General features: G+C 30.8%; 1 protein-coding gene across 1 annotated transcript; it reads right to left on the bottom strand.

Annotated features, from left to right (window-relative positions):
- Positions 1–155: 155 nt before the first annotated feature.
- LOC139516003 (carbohydrate sulfotransferase 8-like) lies at positions 156–10,119 on the bottom strand. Its single transcript, XM_071305807.1, has 4 exons — positions 10,016–10,119; positions 8,704–8,803; positions 4,307–4,351; positions 156–1,337 (listed from the first exon to the last, which is right to left on the bottom strand). Exons 2-4 carry the CDS (start codon positions 8,792–8,794, stop codon positions 250–252), a joined length of 1,224 nt encoding a protein of 407 aa, XP_071161908.1. The 5' UTR covers positions 8,795–8,803; positions 10,016–10,119; the 3' UTR covers positions 156–249.
- Between the last annotated feature and the right edge of the window lie 9,188 nt (positions 10,120–19,307).

Raw genomic sequence — 19,307 nt, forward strand, 5'->3', positions numbered from 1 at the left:
CTGGATGTACAAGTACTGAGTCACGTCAAAAGGATGTTACCATAAAAAAAAAGACTATTCAGTAAAGGTTACTTAATCATTTACAAAGACAAATACCAGAACAGTATGTTATGAAGGTTATTTTTTTTTTATTATTGATTCAGTTTATTAATTTTATTAGTAAATAACGATAGCGTTTTCGTTTGAAATATGGTTTCTTTACATTAACAAAATATCATTTATTAAAGTCTCCTCTAGGACAAATGTTTTTTAAACAATAAATGTTTCATTTGTAGTATTCCTTTTTACTGTAAACAAATTTTTAGGGAACGATTCATAGTTAAATATATGAAAATCCTCTTTATACACTTTTTGTAGCTTCATCATTGTATCTAAAGGAACGCTTAAATAAGCCTCTTTGAAAAAGGTTGCCTTTTGATCCCTCAAATCTTCATTTAAAGATTCATCACGTGCTTTCAAAATAGTATTCAGTAATTTAGAAAGCGTAATAGTCTGTGATTCGTTTGAAGAGAAAGGCATTTGTAATGATTCTGAAATGATTCCTCTTATTTGTAAAACCCGCCAAACACGTTTTAATCCAGTTTGACGATCTATGCATTTATCTGAAAATTGTCGAAATGAAATATAGGCCTGTGCAATATCATAAATAGAATCTGTTGTGTATTCTTTCCTAAAATTTTCTGAAAAGTATGGATATGATTCCGCACCTATTTCTTTCAGTATATTGGAAACATCATTTTCAAAATTTTCCATCTTGCCTATGATATCATAAGGAATAATACATGGCCGGCAAATATCGTTGATTGGTATAGTATGGAAATCTCTAGCGGTGGATGGAGTGTAAATTATGTAATCAACTAACTCGTTAAATGTGACGTCATGTCCACATGTTGCCTTTTCTCTGCTTCGTTTGGTAATTCCAACTCCAAGACTATTCCAATAATATGGATTAGGAGAAAATAGTTTATCTACGTAGAACGAAAATATTCTTGAATATGGATTTCTACTAAACATAAAATTTTTAGTATCATTCACCCTTTTATATATCTTTCGAATAGGGAACCTATTAAAATTATCTCTTAATTTTACACTTGCATCATTTGGTTTGAACACATAAGGTGGTTTCCATAAACCTTTTTCTAAACACACTAGTAGTCTTGTCCAAAACGTCGATGCACATTTTGTTACTCTACAGAATGTAACGTTGTACTTTTGAAGTGGAAGCAGACTATTGGTGAATATTCTATTTGGAATCTTCCCGTTATATCTATATTTTATTTTTGAACACCGTTCTGTCACTCCTTGTTGAAGAAATCTTCCTTTTTGTTTAGATATAGCTGCAATAAAAATATAAGAAGATTATGTTTTACTATTTCAAACAAAGGCAAACTCTGTATAGGACAGCCATTTGAATTTCTGGAGGTTTTGGTGATCAATAAAATAATTTGAAAAGGAATCACTGTTGAAAGAACTGATAACTGAAATTTGCGACCATCAGATAAGAAATTGATACCTCCAAACCTTCCAATACAATACTGTTATGTCAATTCTAAGGCAGTTAATTGAACTTACGGCTGTAATAATATCCTATTTACTCATTTCTGCCAAAACTTGATAGTCATAATAATATCCATTTTCTTATTTTCCAAAACTGGTTTTAATAATATCTCATATATTCATTCCTTTTATAACTTATTGTACTTACATCCTGTAATGCTTATTTATTCCAAAACTGATTGTAATGATATCGTATAAAACCATTTTTCCAAAAATTGATTGTTAGAATACTCAATGTCCTCATTGCTCACAAACTGATTGTAATAATGTCCCAGTAACTAATTCTTCCCAAACTGATTTAAATAATATCCCATGCACTAATTTTTCCCAAACTTATTGTAATAATATCCCATACTCTCATTTCTTCCATAACTAATTGCAATGATATCATATAGCCCTCTTTCATTCAAATTTAATTAAATGCACGTTGCACGCTTAAAATCTATATATTTGAAAATCCTTTTTCTCTGTGATAGAAGCCTTAGCGGGATTTAAAATAGACAACAGAAATGCAACATTTTGTAAAGTAAGTGAAGGGGGGATTAGTTTACTCTTCCGGAGCACCTGAGATCACGAGGTATGTCCAAGACACGATGTTGATTAGATATCGATACACGGTATGTTGTTATGTCCACATGTCCTGAATTCTCTGTCTTGAATGTTGATATCGAATCGATATCGACAAGCATTACACATCCCTTAACCTCTGTCTTTGTTGTCGATATCGACAAACATCCCATAACTTGAACAACAGCCTGAAACCTCTGTCTTTGTTGTCGATATCGAATCGATATCGACAAACATACCACCTCTTGAACAACGGCCTGACATCTCTGTCTTAGTTGTCGAGATCGACGATATCGACAAACATTCTATAACTGGAACAACGTTCTTAAACCTCTGTCTTGGTTGTCGATATCGACGATATCGAATTGATATCAACAAACATCCCATAGCTTGAACAACGGCCTGAAACCTCTGTCTTGGTTGTCGATTATTGTGAATATAACAATATGTGATGTATGCAATGATATAAAATGGTGAAAAAACGCTAAACGAGCAAAATGAATTTGAAATATTTTAATATGAATTGACAATTTGACACAATTGACATTTTGTCTATGATGTTGTTTTATGTAAATTTCTATGTTGATTATTAAGAAATAAAAATACATCGTATAAAATATTTAACACTATGAAGATCTTCATTTGACAACGCATTAGGGTAACTTGATTATTGATTGTATTATTCGAAAGGGGGACTATGTGCGTTTATATTTTTTTTCCTCCGGTTGGAGTTAATCCGTAAATTTTCTTTTTAAATCCAGTTAACATACGATTTTTGTTTATGTTGGCAATGCATTTAAGAGATCATGTAAAATATCTTAACTTTACATTCATTCATACATAGATGTTAACGCAATAAGAAATTATGGTATAGTCGCCCAAGTATTTCGGGGTCTGCGTTTTTCATTTGTTTTTAGTTTCAATGTAAAATGTTGTTTGTCCTTGTATGTCTTATTTGTTACCGGGTTTGTCTTTTGTCCTCTGTTTGCCCTTCTTCTTATGTAGTCCTGGGTTGTCAACACTTCTTTTAAGATTATGTTTGTTATCCTTTAATGTATATCCATATTCCATACAATCTAATTAAAAACCGATCTCTCATCGCTCCTGTTTCTGATATGTCGCGTGGGAGATCTAACGAAACCGGCTTTGAGGTCACATGTGAGTGACCTCGTAGGTGTGTCTTTTTCGACCAATGAAATTGAGTCTTCCACGATCTTGGAAGTTTAACGTAAGGCAAAGGGATGTAACTCATTTTATTTACGACGAAATCGTCAGTCAAAATAATTCATAAACGTTTTTGATTGGCTTATTAATAGGTCGTCAACTCATTTGCATATCTTTATAAATTCATAACTTTTAGTTCACTCACATGTGACCTCAAAGCCGGTTTCGTTAGATCTCCCACGCGACATATCAGAAACAGGAGCGATGAGAGATCGGTTTTTAATTAGATTGTATTCCATATATCATCGGGGAGAGGTTTAAAATTTTCTATGTCGATATCGAATCGATATCGTATCGCTGTTGTCGATATTAACGATATCGACGTTTTGTATGTTCATACATTTTTTAATTCAGAAATTTTCGATATTCGATATCGTGTTGTTATAGTCGATATCGACGATATCGACAGTATGTATTTTCATGCTATCTTCATTCGTCGATATCGTAACGAAATTGTCGATATCGACAATGAGTTTTGTCACGGTGTATTCGTTTGTCGATATCGAGTCAATATCGTGTCGACATTGTCGATATTGTCGATATCGACATCTAGTTTAGTCTTGGACATGTATGATACCATATCACCCCAAGTTTTTGGTGGGGTTCGTGTTGCTTAGTCTTTAGTTTTGTATGTTTTGTCTTATGTACTTTTATTCTGTTTTTTTTTAATTTTTAGTCATGCCGTTGTCGGTTTATTTTTTATCTTGTTTGACTCTACCTCTGGTATCTTTCGTCTCTCTTCCATATATCTCTACTATATTACTTCAATCATACAACATTTATTATATGCATATAATGTACAAAATGAATTAAACTTTAAATTAGTCCATTTTCGTATCTTAAAAAGGTATCATGACGAGACAACGGCTAGAAAAAAAGAAGACAATACCCGAATTAGAACCTGTAATTGTTGTGTTCAAATTATCAGTGTGTTTCCGTCTGCTTATAAAATATTTACTTTTTTTCAACAGCCTCAGAGTTGTGAACAGTGCTGTTCTGGGTTCTAAAATTTAAAAAAAAACAAATAATAATAATAATCTCACTCATTTGTATGATAACTTAACTTACCTTATAATTTGATTTATACCATTGATAAAAGATCATGAAAGAGTTCAAAAGAGATAAAATAAAAATACATGTAAAACGTATCCGAGATTAGTGCAAGTTTTACCCTAGACGCTATCTAATTAACCGTTCAGATTTGCTGCATATAATCCCAATGTTATATAACTTGATATAAACATAGACTAATTCAAAAACCAATTGTTCTTCTTTTCAAGAAAAGAGAGCAATTGAATGTCTTTCCAACCCAAATGCACATGTTTTGAATGCTAATTTGGATGTCAGAAAATAGCTCAATTGACGCTTATTTCAATAAACTTTTATTAAAAATGAGGTTTACTAAAAATAACTTCCGTTTTATATTGAACCTGACTTCACATCGATTCAAATATTATTTTTCGAGACATTTCATTCACCTAAGATGCTGGTGCTATTGTTACTTCATGATTCCATTTTTTTCTTGACATATTCTGTAATATTCCACAAATTATCCACGTAAGTAGTCAGCTGTTGACATATATGTATGTACACACTTCTTGAAATACAATTGTACAAAAGTTGTATGCATTATGTTTTAATCTTTTCAATCGTGTATACTCTTTTAGTGACTTCAGTAAAAAAGTGAAATCACAAAAATACTTAACAACGAGGAAAATTCAAAGCGGAAAGTCCCTAATCAAATGGTAAAATCAAAAGCTCAAACACATCAAACGAATGGACAACAACTGTTATATTCCTGACTTATATTTACTTTCATTATATCGTTTTATGTATTCTTGAACAAAAGTTAAGATAAGTATTTAAATTTTTACTGGTACTTAAACTCATCATAGATACCAGGAGTAAATATGTATTTATCAAAGTTGTACAAAATCGAACATGTAAAATGTTGTTTGTTTATAGTTAACACATGTTTGGTTTATAGTAAGGTCGGTTCGATTGGGATATTGAGTTCATGCACGAGTGAACTCAGGTGGTTTAAAGTCATTCGAGCCATTGCAGTCAAAGTGTACAGTAGCATTTTGCAAAATAAATAATATTATTAATCATATTATTTATTTTCATAATATTATTTACATTCGAGAGCACTTGTCTCTGCAAGTGGCGTCTCCCATGTAAGAGTTTGTGGTTATTTGATAAATATTTTATGTTCGTTTGAGTTTACGAATTAGAATATTATTTGCATTTTCGCGAGGCGAATATTTCGTCTACAAAAGATTCATCAGTGACGCTCGAATTTAAAAAAGTTAAAAAGGCCAATGATACAAATAAAGGCAACAGTAGTATACCGCTGTTCAAAACTCATAAATCCAGGGACAAAAAACAAAATCGGGGTAACAAACTAAAACCGAGGGAAACACACCAAACACAAGAGGAGAACAACGACATAACACCGAAACGTAACACACACAGAAACGGACCAAGCATCAGACAAAACACCACGAGAACAACAAATATAACATGAAAACCAAATACATGAATTTGGGATAGACAAGTACCGTGCCACGTCTGATCTCAATATCTCAAAAATAAGAGAAAACACAAACGACTCAACGTTAAAATGCAACACACACAGAAACGAACAATAATATAACAATGGCCATCTTCCTGACTTGGTACAGGACACTTTTAAAGGGGAATAAAAGTGGTGGGTTGAACCTGGTTTTGTGGCATGCCAAACCTCGCACTTTAATGGCAAAGTTAAATATAACATTGAAATGACAACATAATATTACAGGACTACAATACAAATAAATAGGAGAACATATTAGACAAAGAAAAACATGATTAATAGATAACAAAAAGCATCAGGTTTAAAGTTCAATACGCCAAAAACGCGCCTTGTCCACACAGGACTTACAAGTGACGCCCAGATATAAAAGATCGAAAGTGAAAAAAGTACAAAGTTGTACAGCACTGGAGATAAAAAGTTGAAAAGGTTTCGCCAAATACGGCATTGTTTTTATGCCCGGGATAAGAGCATTCTTATTATATAGAACAATTCATGCTATTGCAAACAGTAAATTTTATCAAATGAATATGAAAGAGATATACATAAAGAAACTGAAGTATTAACTAATTACAGAAAACTAAACCCGAATACATAACGCCCAGATATAAAAGATCGAAAGTGAAAAAGGTACAAAGTTGTACAGCACTGAAGATCAAAAATTGAAAAGGTTTTGCCAAATACGGCATTGTTTTTATGCCCGGGATACAAAACATGATTTGTATATAAAAAAAAATTAATCTAGTTAGGAAATAACTAACACCAAAATATTTTTGTCAAAAACCTAATATCCAGAGATATATAATAATTGCTTTAACGAAAATATAAAATTCAAATTTCATTTCCTCAGTAAATCTTCAGATTTTTTTTTTAAATTTCTGAAAATTAAGTCAAAGTACTTTTTACATGAAAAAAAAATATGCAAAAATTGCAACTTCCTGTTTACCTATCGTCACCTCCGGTTGACCTATCTCATGATAATTTTATTCACACTAATTACAATATGATAAAGGTTTCCTGCGAAAAGGATATATTGAGTTACTTCAGGTTAAGAAAATGTCGCTTCCGGTTAAATTATATTAAATAATAGCTTAAATTACACTGATTTCAAAAATGTATGATTCTAGATTCTTTTACAAAAAAAAATTAGGGAGATAATTTCCAACTTCCTGTTTACAATTGTCTCTTTTGATCTCTGCTGAATGCAGTTTTTCGGTACTTATACATCTTCGGATTTCAAATGTTTGGCTTTGAGCGTTCCTGATGACGGTAAATCCAGAAAAGCTCTTCGGACGCATTAAATTATTAAACGTGTTGTTTTCTATTTTTTACATCACTGGGTCGTACCTCTGCTGGTGGACTATCAGTCCCCGAGGGTATCATCAGCTCGGTAGTCAGTGCTTCGGTACTGACATGATTTAACAAACTTTATTAAAATTGTGCGTTTATAAATTTTGAAATTATTATGAAACTAAGGTTTCAACTCCCTCAGGCAAAGTTGGCTTTAGATGAATTTGGCTATTTATTTTAGGTAATTTTGACATATAGCTCTTCAACGATTTTCGGTACTTATACATCTTCGGATTTCAAATGTTTGGCTTTGAGCGTTCCTGATGACGGTAAATCAAGAAAAGCGCTTCGGACGCATTAAATTATTAAACGTGTTGTTTTCTATTTTTTACACAAATTTCTGAAAATATATACTTTTATCTGTTATAATGGAGATAAATAGCTACTTCTTTGAAGATCATGCCCTGACAGAAACTTGTTTCAGACGAAATGTATCGCATATTCATCACAATAAAGCAAACTTGCACTAGTGCTTATATATATATATATCTTTTAAAGTATCAAAGATCATAAAACAAACAAAAGTCAATTTTGAACATGACTTTGACCTTTGACATTGAATTTATTTTGAAAGTTAATGTTCATAGGCAAAGAAATTAGGACTCGATACCACTTACAAAGACGTCAAACTACGACCACTACTGCAGTCCGAATTGCGTCTCACCCGAGTTAGTTGAATATATTTGGTTTACTACAATTAAAGACGCCAAAGAGACACGAAATTTACGTCGACTATGTATCATTGTTCTTGGAAAGTGCTCTTTCATAGTATAAATATTTGTTTGCTAATTTGACATTTTTTTACCAGTTTATCTGTCAGAATTAATTTGAGCTACATACAAAAATACAATATGTTGGAGAAACGAGATTTCATAAATAAATAAAACAATATTGCAATCGTCGTCTTATTTGTTAAGTTTTTATTTTGTGGTCCGAATCAGTCAACGAATTTAGGTTTTTTTTCAGACGCATCTCTTGTTTCCTTAACTAGAACTGCTGCGTTATTAACTTAATGCAAAACCTATCTCCAGCTTATCGTCAAACTGAAGGTAGCATGAAAACAGATTAAAATAAGGTTGGAATATTGACTTGCAATACATTAGCGATGATTTTGAGCTTATTTGGACATATTGAGCCAAAATAACTGCTAATAGCGAAACATTATTTCAAATTTGTTTTCATAAATCTTTGAAACAAAAAAAACAACAACAAAGGGATCCTTAAATTGGAACCGCTGTGCATCTTCTAGTAAATTGATAAAAAATGATAACAAAACGGAGGACATACATTTGATTTAAGTTTACGCAACCTTCTCTGAATTTTCTAAAAGCTGTATTATGTCAACAGTTTAACTCGAAAACTAGAGAACGAGAATATTTTCGTGGTTTAATAAAAAAAAAAAAAATAGGCCGAAGTTCAGTATTGTAATTTACCTTTAATCTGTATATTTAGATAAATCACGAGAACTGTATATGTGACAAAACCACAAACCATAACTCGGGTGTATCCCCGTGAAGCATTCATCTAGCGAACCTGTATATGTTAAAAACAATATATAAATTTGTTAGCAGATTTGAACCTTGTCGTCCTCTGATGACGTTTTCCATCTATTAATTATGATTATGTACTTATTGCAGTTTGTCTGGTTGCTTGTTATCGTAGCTACAATCTTTTTAACTTTTAAAGTTATGCTACTTTAAATAGTTCCTTTTCCCCTGTATCAGATAATATCTTCTAAAAAAATGCCCTAACGCTATTGCAATGCCAGAAAAAGAATTTTACATTCGTGTGGTACAGCCTCTGGAACCCTAACATATTCATATTTAATTTTGTTGTATGTTTACATTTTTATCTTTATCTGTTCTTCCTTTTATTTGCCTTTCTCAACTGTGTTAATCATTTTGCAACAGATATTTACCCATTCCATACAACTTAAGATCTGTTCATACATTTCTTTCATATAACATCATACCGATTATCCACATCTTATTAGCAATTGTCTATAACAGAATATTGATGTAACAGTATAACTATTATTCACGCAAATTTAGCAGTGGCCCTTATCAGAATGCTAGTGTAGCATCATAACGGTTATCCATGCGTGATTATCAATTGCCAATACCAGAATGCTTATGAAAAACCATATTGACTATCACATGTCAATGGCTTATTATAAATGCCATGTGCTCAATAAACATTCAAAATTACAGGTCTTAACGTTTATAATCAACGCACATTTTTTATAATCAGTGGAACATCGTTACAGCGCTAGTAGCTAATTAAAATGGTCGTTATTCAGACTGTATACCAAATATTAAAGGATATACTACTGATAGGAAAATTGAAACTTTTACTTCTTCTCTCGTCCTGTCGCAAAACGTAAGTAAACTGGGAAGGGATAAATATAGTTACAGTGAGGAAAATAATGTAGTTCAAATTTATCATCATAATTTTTAAACCACTCTCATTACCTGCCGTCCTGGCAAATATAGCTTCTGTTGTCAGTGATATGAAGCCAACTGTTTATATAGGTGAATATGTGCATTTACGTTGACAACTATTAAAAAAAATTATATACACAGTCAAAAATATTTGCCATATACAGAAAAAAGCCATTCTTATATGACTTTGTTCTTAACAAAAGTATAAATCGAGCTTGAATATTCATAAAAATAGATAGTAAAAATGTACACACACTTATATGTTATGCATTATTATAATAACAGTATACTTTTAAATACTTACATCGAAATTGACCTACTATAAATGACTACTAGATAACATGTACGATAATTAATTATCCTAAAAATTCCCATGCAAATTTCAAACCTAAGGTATACATCGTTGACTGATTTTCTAAACATGTAAAGTAATAAAATATCTCTGACTTATAAAATAATTTTCATTGATTTTACAAGTGACAGAATAAAAATCAATAGTGTCGCTTCATTTACAACCCGCTAATTAGCGTTAAATCTGTAGTCATGTCAGAAAATGAGATTTATATATGTATATATATATATGTATACATAAACGCCTAAAAAATGTACAAAACAATACCAATAACAAAAAGGAAAAATTAAATGAAATTATGTATAAATATTTCAGATAACAGATGTCTTTGATTGGTATGATTATGATTTAAAATAAATAATATCAATATATTCTGGATCAAGTATAACGATCTTGAATTCAATTAAAAATCGAACACAAAAACGCTTGTACAATTCAAAATGTCAAAAATGACGAATGGTATATAGGCATTTATAAAAGAGACAGCATATATGCTTCTAATAAAGATTGTAATGCGCGATATGAACTGGTACATTTCTAAGATTTCAAAGGTGATGACAGTTCAGATACAACAAAGACTTTGTTTTGATGGAAGATAAATTTAAGGATGAGATTAAGATTGCAATGAAATATAATTATGACTATCAAAAGGCAAACGATACAGTAACAGGGGAGGCAATGATATTGCTGGTATCTGTTTATTTTTTTGCAAACAGCGACATACCGGGAAAAGATAATTTATTTTTCAGGTGATTTTTATCTTCAGCTTAATGGGATGAGATTAAGATTGTAAAGAAATATGATTATGACTACCAAAAGGCATACGATACAGTCACAGGGGAGGTAATGATATTGCTGATATTAGTTATTTTAAGTGAAGTGAAAATGTGAAATATTGGGAAAAGATATGTTATTTTTGAAGTGATTTTTATCAGCTGAAAAACGTGGACAAAGTCCCCTCTTTTTTTAAATGACAAATCATGACTCGATATTGTATGAAAATTGTTTCTTCCAATATGATGACATTTTTTTTATTAGATAAATATGCAGCCCAAATGACGTGTTTTTATTTTATTTTACTAAAATCATGAAATTTTAATGAATGAACTATTTTCAATGAATTATTACATTAATCAATTGAGTAGGTAATTTTGTAAGTAAGATATTCTAAATTGTTTTAAAAAAAAATCCACATGTGTTTATCTTTTCAAACATAAATAATTATGTATGTCTGTCCATATGATAGAAATGTCCAAAAAACTAATATTTTCAGTATAAAATGTGTAAAATAACGACCTCATTTACATCGAATTTAAGCAAAAAAGGTATATTTTTTTTTATTACAAATTTGAATTAAATAAGTGGAACATAGCTTGTATGTAAATTTTCGTAAAAAAATCACAGAAGGATCAAAACTGCTTTTAGAGATTTTAACATAATTTTTTTACAACCCAATTATTAACCACAAAGATAGTCAAATGCTCTAGATTTCAGTGTAAATTCTTCTATAACTATCATTTCTGAATGTTTAAATCTGTGTCCTGATAGTTACAGAAAAGAAAATAACAGTAAAAAAATTTCTTTCTGGAATAATGAGGCTATGTTTCACTAGGTCACAAAAATCGGAGATATCTATATATAAAAAAAACAATTGCATACATTATTCATGCCAAGTTTCGTTAACATCGGCCTTGATAGATTTCAGAGGAATTTTTGGACAGGCATTTTCCAAAAGAAAAACCAATTGTAATTGAACCCTTCACAGGAGTCAATTTCAAATACTTTTAGTATTATATTCACTATTGATAGATATCACCTTTTTTCATCATATAATATACGGTATAGATTCAGAGATGTACAAGAATTCATTTAAGCAATAATATCCGCCTAACAAAAATGCAGGCATCAGTATAATACCTCTGTTCAATGAATCGATTAAACTGACACAAAGCTGGGTCACAAACCAAAACCGAGGAAGACATATAAGCTATAAGAGGTAAAAAACGGAACAACATAAACACTTAAACTGCTACAAATAACCAACGCCAACAAACATATAAATGGAATATTTATGTTTGATAACAATTGCCATATTCCTGATTTGGTAAAAGACATTTTTAAAAAACAATTATGTGTTGAACCTGATGTTATGGCTTGACAAACCTCCCGTTTACCGTTATATGGTAATGGTAGAAATACCGAAAAATGAAAACTTTACGTGAACGGAATGCAGTACTATAAACGCAAGAACACTCAGGACAGAGAATAATATAATTAACGACAAAACACAAGTACACCATAATAGAATTATAAACTGTAACAGAATCTATGACAAATGAGACGATTTTGATTTAGAAACTATAAATTTCTTCAATGAATTTAAGCAGCAAAAAGTAAAATCTTAGAATACTGAACTCCGAGGAAAATTCAAAACAGAAAGTCCCTTTTCAAATGGAAAAATTAAAAGCCCAAACACACTAAACGAATGTCATATTCATGACTTGGTACAGGCATTTTCTTATGTAGAAAAAAAGGTGGATTAAACCTGTTGTATACACACTCCAGCTTCATATTGGATATACATTTTAAACTCAATTCGGTAATTAAGAGCTTGTAGCTGCTACTCAAACTTTATAAAAACGCCACCAATATCTGAGTAGAAAGTTGATAAATCATGGTCAAAGAACGTCTCGTCCTTTAAAGATTTACAGTTCATCGGAAGATACCAAGATCTTGTTGATAAATACTCTGTATCAACTTCACAAATTGTACACGCTGGCCTTGAAATATAGATGCTGGGTAGTGGCGTTCTTTATCATCTTAATAACGTGTTAAAGTGTCCATTTATTTGTCTTTGTAAATTATTTACCTTTACTGTTTAATCCAATTTTGGTTATATCCTTTTTGCATGGCTCTGTTATTATGCATCCCGCCATTGTGCTGTGGTCATTTTTATTTTATTCCTGTCTTTCATTTTTGCTTATGTGTTTTGTATGTATGCCATTTTGTTTTTCTTGGTTGACATATTTGTTTGTTTTATAGAAGTACGATTATAACACAATGTTGACTGCTGTATCCCTATTTTGTTTACATTTTCAATATTATGTGCGTTTGTTTTGTTCACACATTGTTGTTTAAATAATTGAATTTTATGCTACAGTCATACAAGCGAGAGGTTTATATAGCTATACAACCAGGTTTAATCAACCATTTTGACATATGGAAATGCCTGTACTAAGTCATTTCTTTCATCTGTTTGAGCTTTCGATTTTGCGTTAAATTTTAAAAATGAACTGTCTGTTTTCTATTTTCCTTGGAGATCGTTATTTTCTGTTATTTTACTTTTTTCATATACCTTGAGGACATGTTTTCTATTTTACCTTATATTAGAATGCTGGATTTTGATGATAATCATTCATGTTTTACCGGTACCAGGGTATAAACAAGTATATTCTTTTATAGCCTCTATGACGTGGTATTTCCTAAAACGTATGTGCGTTTGTCATACCCTTCACAAAAACGCTTGTTCATTTGTGTGTTTAATCAAATAAACGGGTTTTTTTTCTGATAAGACTTTGATACCGAAAGATTAATGGAACTAGATCGAATGTCCAATTTAACCATTTCTATTGATATTCGGTGTTATTACTAAACAAAAATATCATGTGCAGGATGGACATTTGCGAAAAGTACTAATTTTGGGTGGAATTCTCTCGACTGGTATTTTTTCAGGACAAGGCCTGAACATGCTCAAATTTACAGCGGACGGTGGATGATGTCGTGTATCATCAACATCTCTGCTTAAAGACCGCTGAATTATCTGTATTTCAACTAGAGCGAGGACCAAATTATTTTCTGCAATGACTTAACCTAAATTGGGATATTTTTTCTAACGAAATATTTATCGATTATGATAAAAGTAACAAATTTGAAAACAGTAAAACAATACATTTACCAACATGATAAACGCAAGTATTCGATAGTCATAATTAAAACATGTGTAATGATTACCGTTAAAAAGATAAATTTGTAATTTATACATTAATGAAAATTAAATGGGATATTAAGGCAATAACATTAATTATACAATGAATTTGATCAGTACATCTAAATGATATTAAACTTTTAATGATCCTTCCTGGTAATAATAATAAGATCAGCAGGTTTTTTAAGAGGCTGTCCAAGTAAATATCCGGCAAATCCTATGATATTGGTGGCACAACATATTTTTTTCTCACTGAATTTTTGGATCCAATGCAGTGTTTATATCATACAAAGGATATATATGTCAAAGATATTTTTGAATCATCAGTGGATGGCTAAGAAAATGATTTTAAAGTTCACTAACAATGCAACAAAATTTTGTACAAAATGAAGAGTTATCTCCCCTTTTCAATGAATTTGCAGTGCTTTCTATGTATTTTTTTTCTCTTTTTTTGTTGTAGTTAATAAAAAACAAAATTTAACTTTAAGAAAGAATGAAATTGTGATATGAAATAGATGAAAAAAATTTGAAAACAAAATATGTCATGTGCCACCAACTGCCTTGTTTTTCCATGGACACCCTCTTAAAAACAACAAATTGATCAATAAAATGTAAATTTAAGTTGATATTCACCGGCGTTGTTTAATGCCAAAGTATTCTAATGAATCTGATCTGCTTTCATTTTTCAGAATAATTCTTTCTACTAATTTTTATTGTGTTTATCTGAGATTTTTGGTATTTTGTTACATTACAGCTAGCGCTGTCGGAAGTTATTTGAATTTAGCATTAAAAATTTCCCGATTATCGATTTTATATTCTTCCATTCTATTTACTTTCACTAAACGAATATTTTTGATCTATTTCACAATAGCAATGCAATATTAATATAAAAAAGGGGGAAAGGATAAGAAAAAACTTATATAAAAAGTCGGACAACTACTATAACCTTGGACAAAATTGCGTTAAACAAAAAAGCGTACACATGTAAATATAATATTTTGGTTGTAAGGAGTATATGGAGTAATGAGCTATTTGTTACATTTTTTTTATTGTTCATGATACGATAACTGATTTGAAAATTGTTGTGTTATTAAATATATTTTACATTTTAAAGATGGTATATATTAAAAATAGTAAGGCGTGATAAAACACATATAAAGTAAACATAAAATAACATAAATGCATTACAAATTGTGTTTAAGATCAAATTAGGATAGAAAGTACGATGTGAGAATAATGAAATATCACGCATCAGAGACGAAAATCAACTCATACACATCCTAGGGGTTTAGTTGGTTAACGTCACTGACAGTCAAAGAATACATGACTTGTGTCTTTTTCTTCAAAAATGAAAGTATCTACAAGCAGTAGGATAGTTAGGATTTAACCTTATAATAAATATGTATAATGTAATACATGGATAAAGTAATCTCTATATAGAAAATAAACGTGGATGTGTATTTATGCATCCGAAAAAAAAACATTTGGATATAATACAAATCAAGTTATTTTTTAATTGTTTTGATGACAAAATCGATATTTGTGTCAAGGTAAACAAACAGAACAAAAGGTTCGGCGGATCACATAGTGATTTGCGTGGTTTAAGTACAATATTACCGTTAGATAGAGGATGTGAAATACCGTTTTTAATAAGTTTTCTTTAAGTACAGCCATATTAACAAATCAAATCTATGTATCTATGAATGGATTTAGTAAATGTTTTAAGTAATTTATGGTAACGAAATCCCTGACTTAATAATTTACCAGTGATGTATATGTTACAGTAAATAGGTGAAATTAGGAATTACACGTAATTACTAAACATTTCAGTAAATACCTGTAATCACTAGTTAATTTAGTAATTACATGTATTTACTAGTTGTTTCAGTGATTACAGGTATTTACTGATTTTTTTGGTCATTTTTACAGCTATTTACTAACTTGATATTATTGTTTAAAAATTAAAGACATGTAATGCAAGATATCAAATAAGAAAGTAAGGGGTAGGGATTTTTAGGGCTTACTTAAGGATCAAGGATTATATGGCAAATTAAAAGTGCATACTCTTCAGTGTTTGTGAATTGAAACTGGAAAATGGTTGTTTTATTAGTTTTGAAACTCCCTAAAAATCATTTTGGGCATGCAAGACAATGATATCAATCCAAAACTGAGAAAAACATTTTTGAGAAATTTATAGGCAACTTAGCCAGCTATTTTTTGAGATAGAAATTAGATTATGGCAAACTTGGTTAAATGATCTTGATAATTCTTAAAATCTCATACTTTTGTTATATTAAAATCTCCATCAGGCATACTCTGCATATCAACTTGGCTAATAACATGAGTTAAATTCCTTTTTACAAAATAGGTTTTACTACGCGACTTCTTTTGTCAGACATTTGCGATGAAGCTGACATTCTTCACAAACAAATTTATACAAATTGATGGCGTTAAGAGTCACATTTTCATATTTCCGTGTTTTTATGAGTTCTTCAAGTCCTCCAAACTTAAGCTTATATACCTCCAATAAAATTTTATCATCGTTTCTTCCTGTATAAGAATGATCTTTTTGTGGATTGAAAAAGTCAACTAAATGGTCCATCCCTTTTGTTTTACTTTCAATGTTGACATTCTTTTCCTTTTCGAGCCTGCGTTTTTTGTCACAAAAGCGAGACATTATAGCGAACCAGCCTAATAATTCCGTCGCCAGCGGCGTCCACAAATATTCGCTCTGTAGTTATATTTTTTTTAATTTTGATAAGTTTCTCAAATTATCCCGGATTTCTACCAAACATGAACAGAAGCTTCAGTTGTTTATGATCAAAAGATAAATTTCAAGAAGGAAATTTTGTAAAAATAAAATCAAGTTTTTCCGTATTTTACTTATAAAGGGACTTAGTTTGTATGCCAGTTAACATTACATTCACACTGTGGTTAAATTGTTTTAAATTTTAATTACTTTCTCATAATATCCTGGATTTCTACCAAAATTGGACAGAAGCTTGTTTATGATCATAAGATAATATCTAGAAATAAAGTTTGTAAAAAAAACTATACTTTTTCGTATATTACTTATTTAAACGGACTATTTTTTTCCAGTTAACATAACAAACACCCTGCAGTTTAAAGTTTAGATTTCATAAACCATCCTGAATTTTTAACAAATTTTGATAGAAGATTCTTATAGAACTAGTCAAAAGATAGTATCTTGAGGAAAATTATAAATACTTTTTTTCCTATTTTTGTTGGGCCTGCGACTCACAGCAAAAGTAGGCGAGACACTGGGTTCTGCAAAACCCTTAAAATTTCGATAGCTGAATACTCACTGATTTTCTAATTAGTATTACCATAACTTTTGATCAGTTGACCATATTACAACATTGTTTTAACAGTTAGTAAATAGGTGTAAAAATTCATTTTAAAATCAGTAATTACTGGTAATTACTGGGCAGTTTTAGGAATTACTTGTATTTACTATGTGCATCGGGAATTACATGTAATTCCTAAATTTTAGTAATTACATGTAATTCCTAATTTCATCTATTTACTGTAACATATGTATATATATATTTATACACGTATGCATCAATCATATTTAAAACTGTCAAGGTAAATATACATGTGTGCATTTTTTTGAAATTATGAGAAATACATTTTTTCAGTCTTACTAAAATGCCGATCTTACTCGTCGATATAAGCATAACGACATCAAGATCTATATTTTGATTATTTGTTGTCAAAACCTGCCATAACATTTAGAAAACAAGAATGTGTCCATAGTACACGGATGCCCAATCCGCACTTCATTTTCTATGTTCAATGGACTGTGAAAATGGAGGAAAATCTCTAATTTGGCATTAAAACTAGAACGATCATAATTATCATAGGGAACATGTGTACTAAGTTTCAAGTTGATTGGACTTCACCTTCATCAAAAACTACCTTGACCAAAAACTTTAACCTGAAACTTGCACTTTCATTTTCTATGCTATGTTCAATGGACCGTGAAAATGGAAGAAAATCTTTAATTTGGCATTAAAATTAGGAAGATTATATCATAAGGAACATGTGTACTAAGTTTTAAGTTGATTGGACTTCAACTTCATCAAATATCACGCTAACAAAGTTTAACTTACATAGCATTCAAATTTTTAAAGGGTAAATGTTTATATTTTATGGAAAATAATTATGGGTTATTTGGTTGATGTACATAAATAAAGAACAGGGACACATGTAACAAAAACACATCTGAATTTGATCCTAATTCAACACAGGAAAAAAGAAATGTAAAAATAGCAAAGCTTACAAGTTTAAATACAACAGTCTCGGAACTCATCACTATCACTTAACCCATCAGATTGATTCAAGTTAACACAACAAACAATTGTAGACGGATGCCCCAATCGCACTTTCATTTTCTTTGTTCGGTGGACCATGAATTTGGGGGTAAAAACTCTAGTTTGGCACTCAAATAAGAAAGATCATAGCATAAGGAACATGTGTTCCAAGTTTCAAGTTGATAGGACTTCAACTTCATCAAAAACTACCTTGACCAAAAACTTTAACCTGAAGCGGGACAGACGGACGAACGAACGGACGCATGGACCAGAAAACGTAATGGCCACAAATGGGCATTAAAAAACACAGGACGTGGTAAGTTAAATATGATCCATCATTCATCCCTAAGAACAGCAAATGCATGTGATTAAAAGAATCTTACCAAATTGAAAAGTGAGAAAATGCCGTGTTAGTGAACATAATAGGTTAAATTAATTTTGCGGAAAATGATTACAAAAGTCGGCACTTAATTTCGAAAATGAGAATTAAGTAGTAAGGCCACACCAATTTGATTCCTTGTTCGAGGGACCCGCCCGCACCTAATTTTTTCTAAACAGAATTTTTTTATTTTTTTTATATTCCCGCTTCCCGCATCCGGAAATGTAATCATGTCCATTTCCCGCACTGTTTTTTTTTTTTGTAAATATTATAAAAAGATATCAACATTTGTTTTTAAAATCACAGTCTAACCTGTATAAAACGATTTTAAACATAAAAGCACCCCATCACACTTTGTAAATATCTGTGAGAATATTTGTTTCAGCATGAAACCTATTTATCCAAAGCGGGAGTGCTCCGTTATAAATTTATAACAGCGGAAATACCTGTAAAGAACAAAAAATTGGTTACTTTCCCCCTTACTTATATTCCCTAGCAAAAAATGTTCGTTGTTAGAATAAAGTACTGAGAACTTCTGAAGGA

The sequence above is a fragment of the Mytilus edulis genome, chromosome 3 (assembly GCF_963676685.1).
Source record: "Mytilus edulis chromosome 3, xbMytEdul2.2, whole genome shotgun sequence".
Taxonomy (NCBI): domain Eukaryota; kingdom Metazoa; phylum Mollusca; class Bivalvia; order Mytilida; family Mytilidae; genus Mytilus; species Mytilus edulis.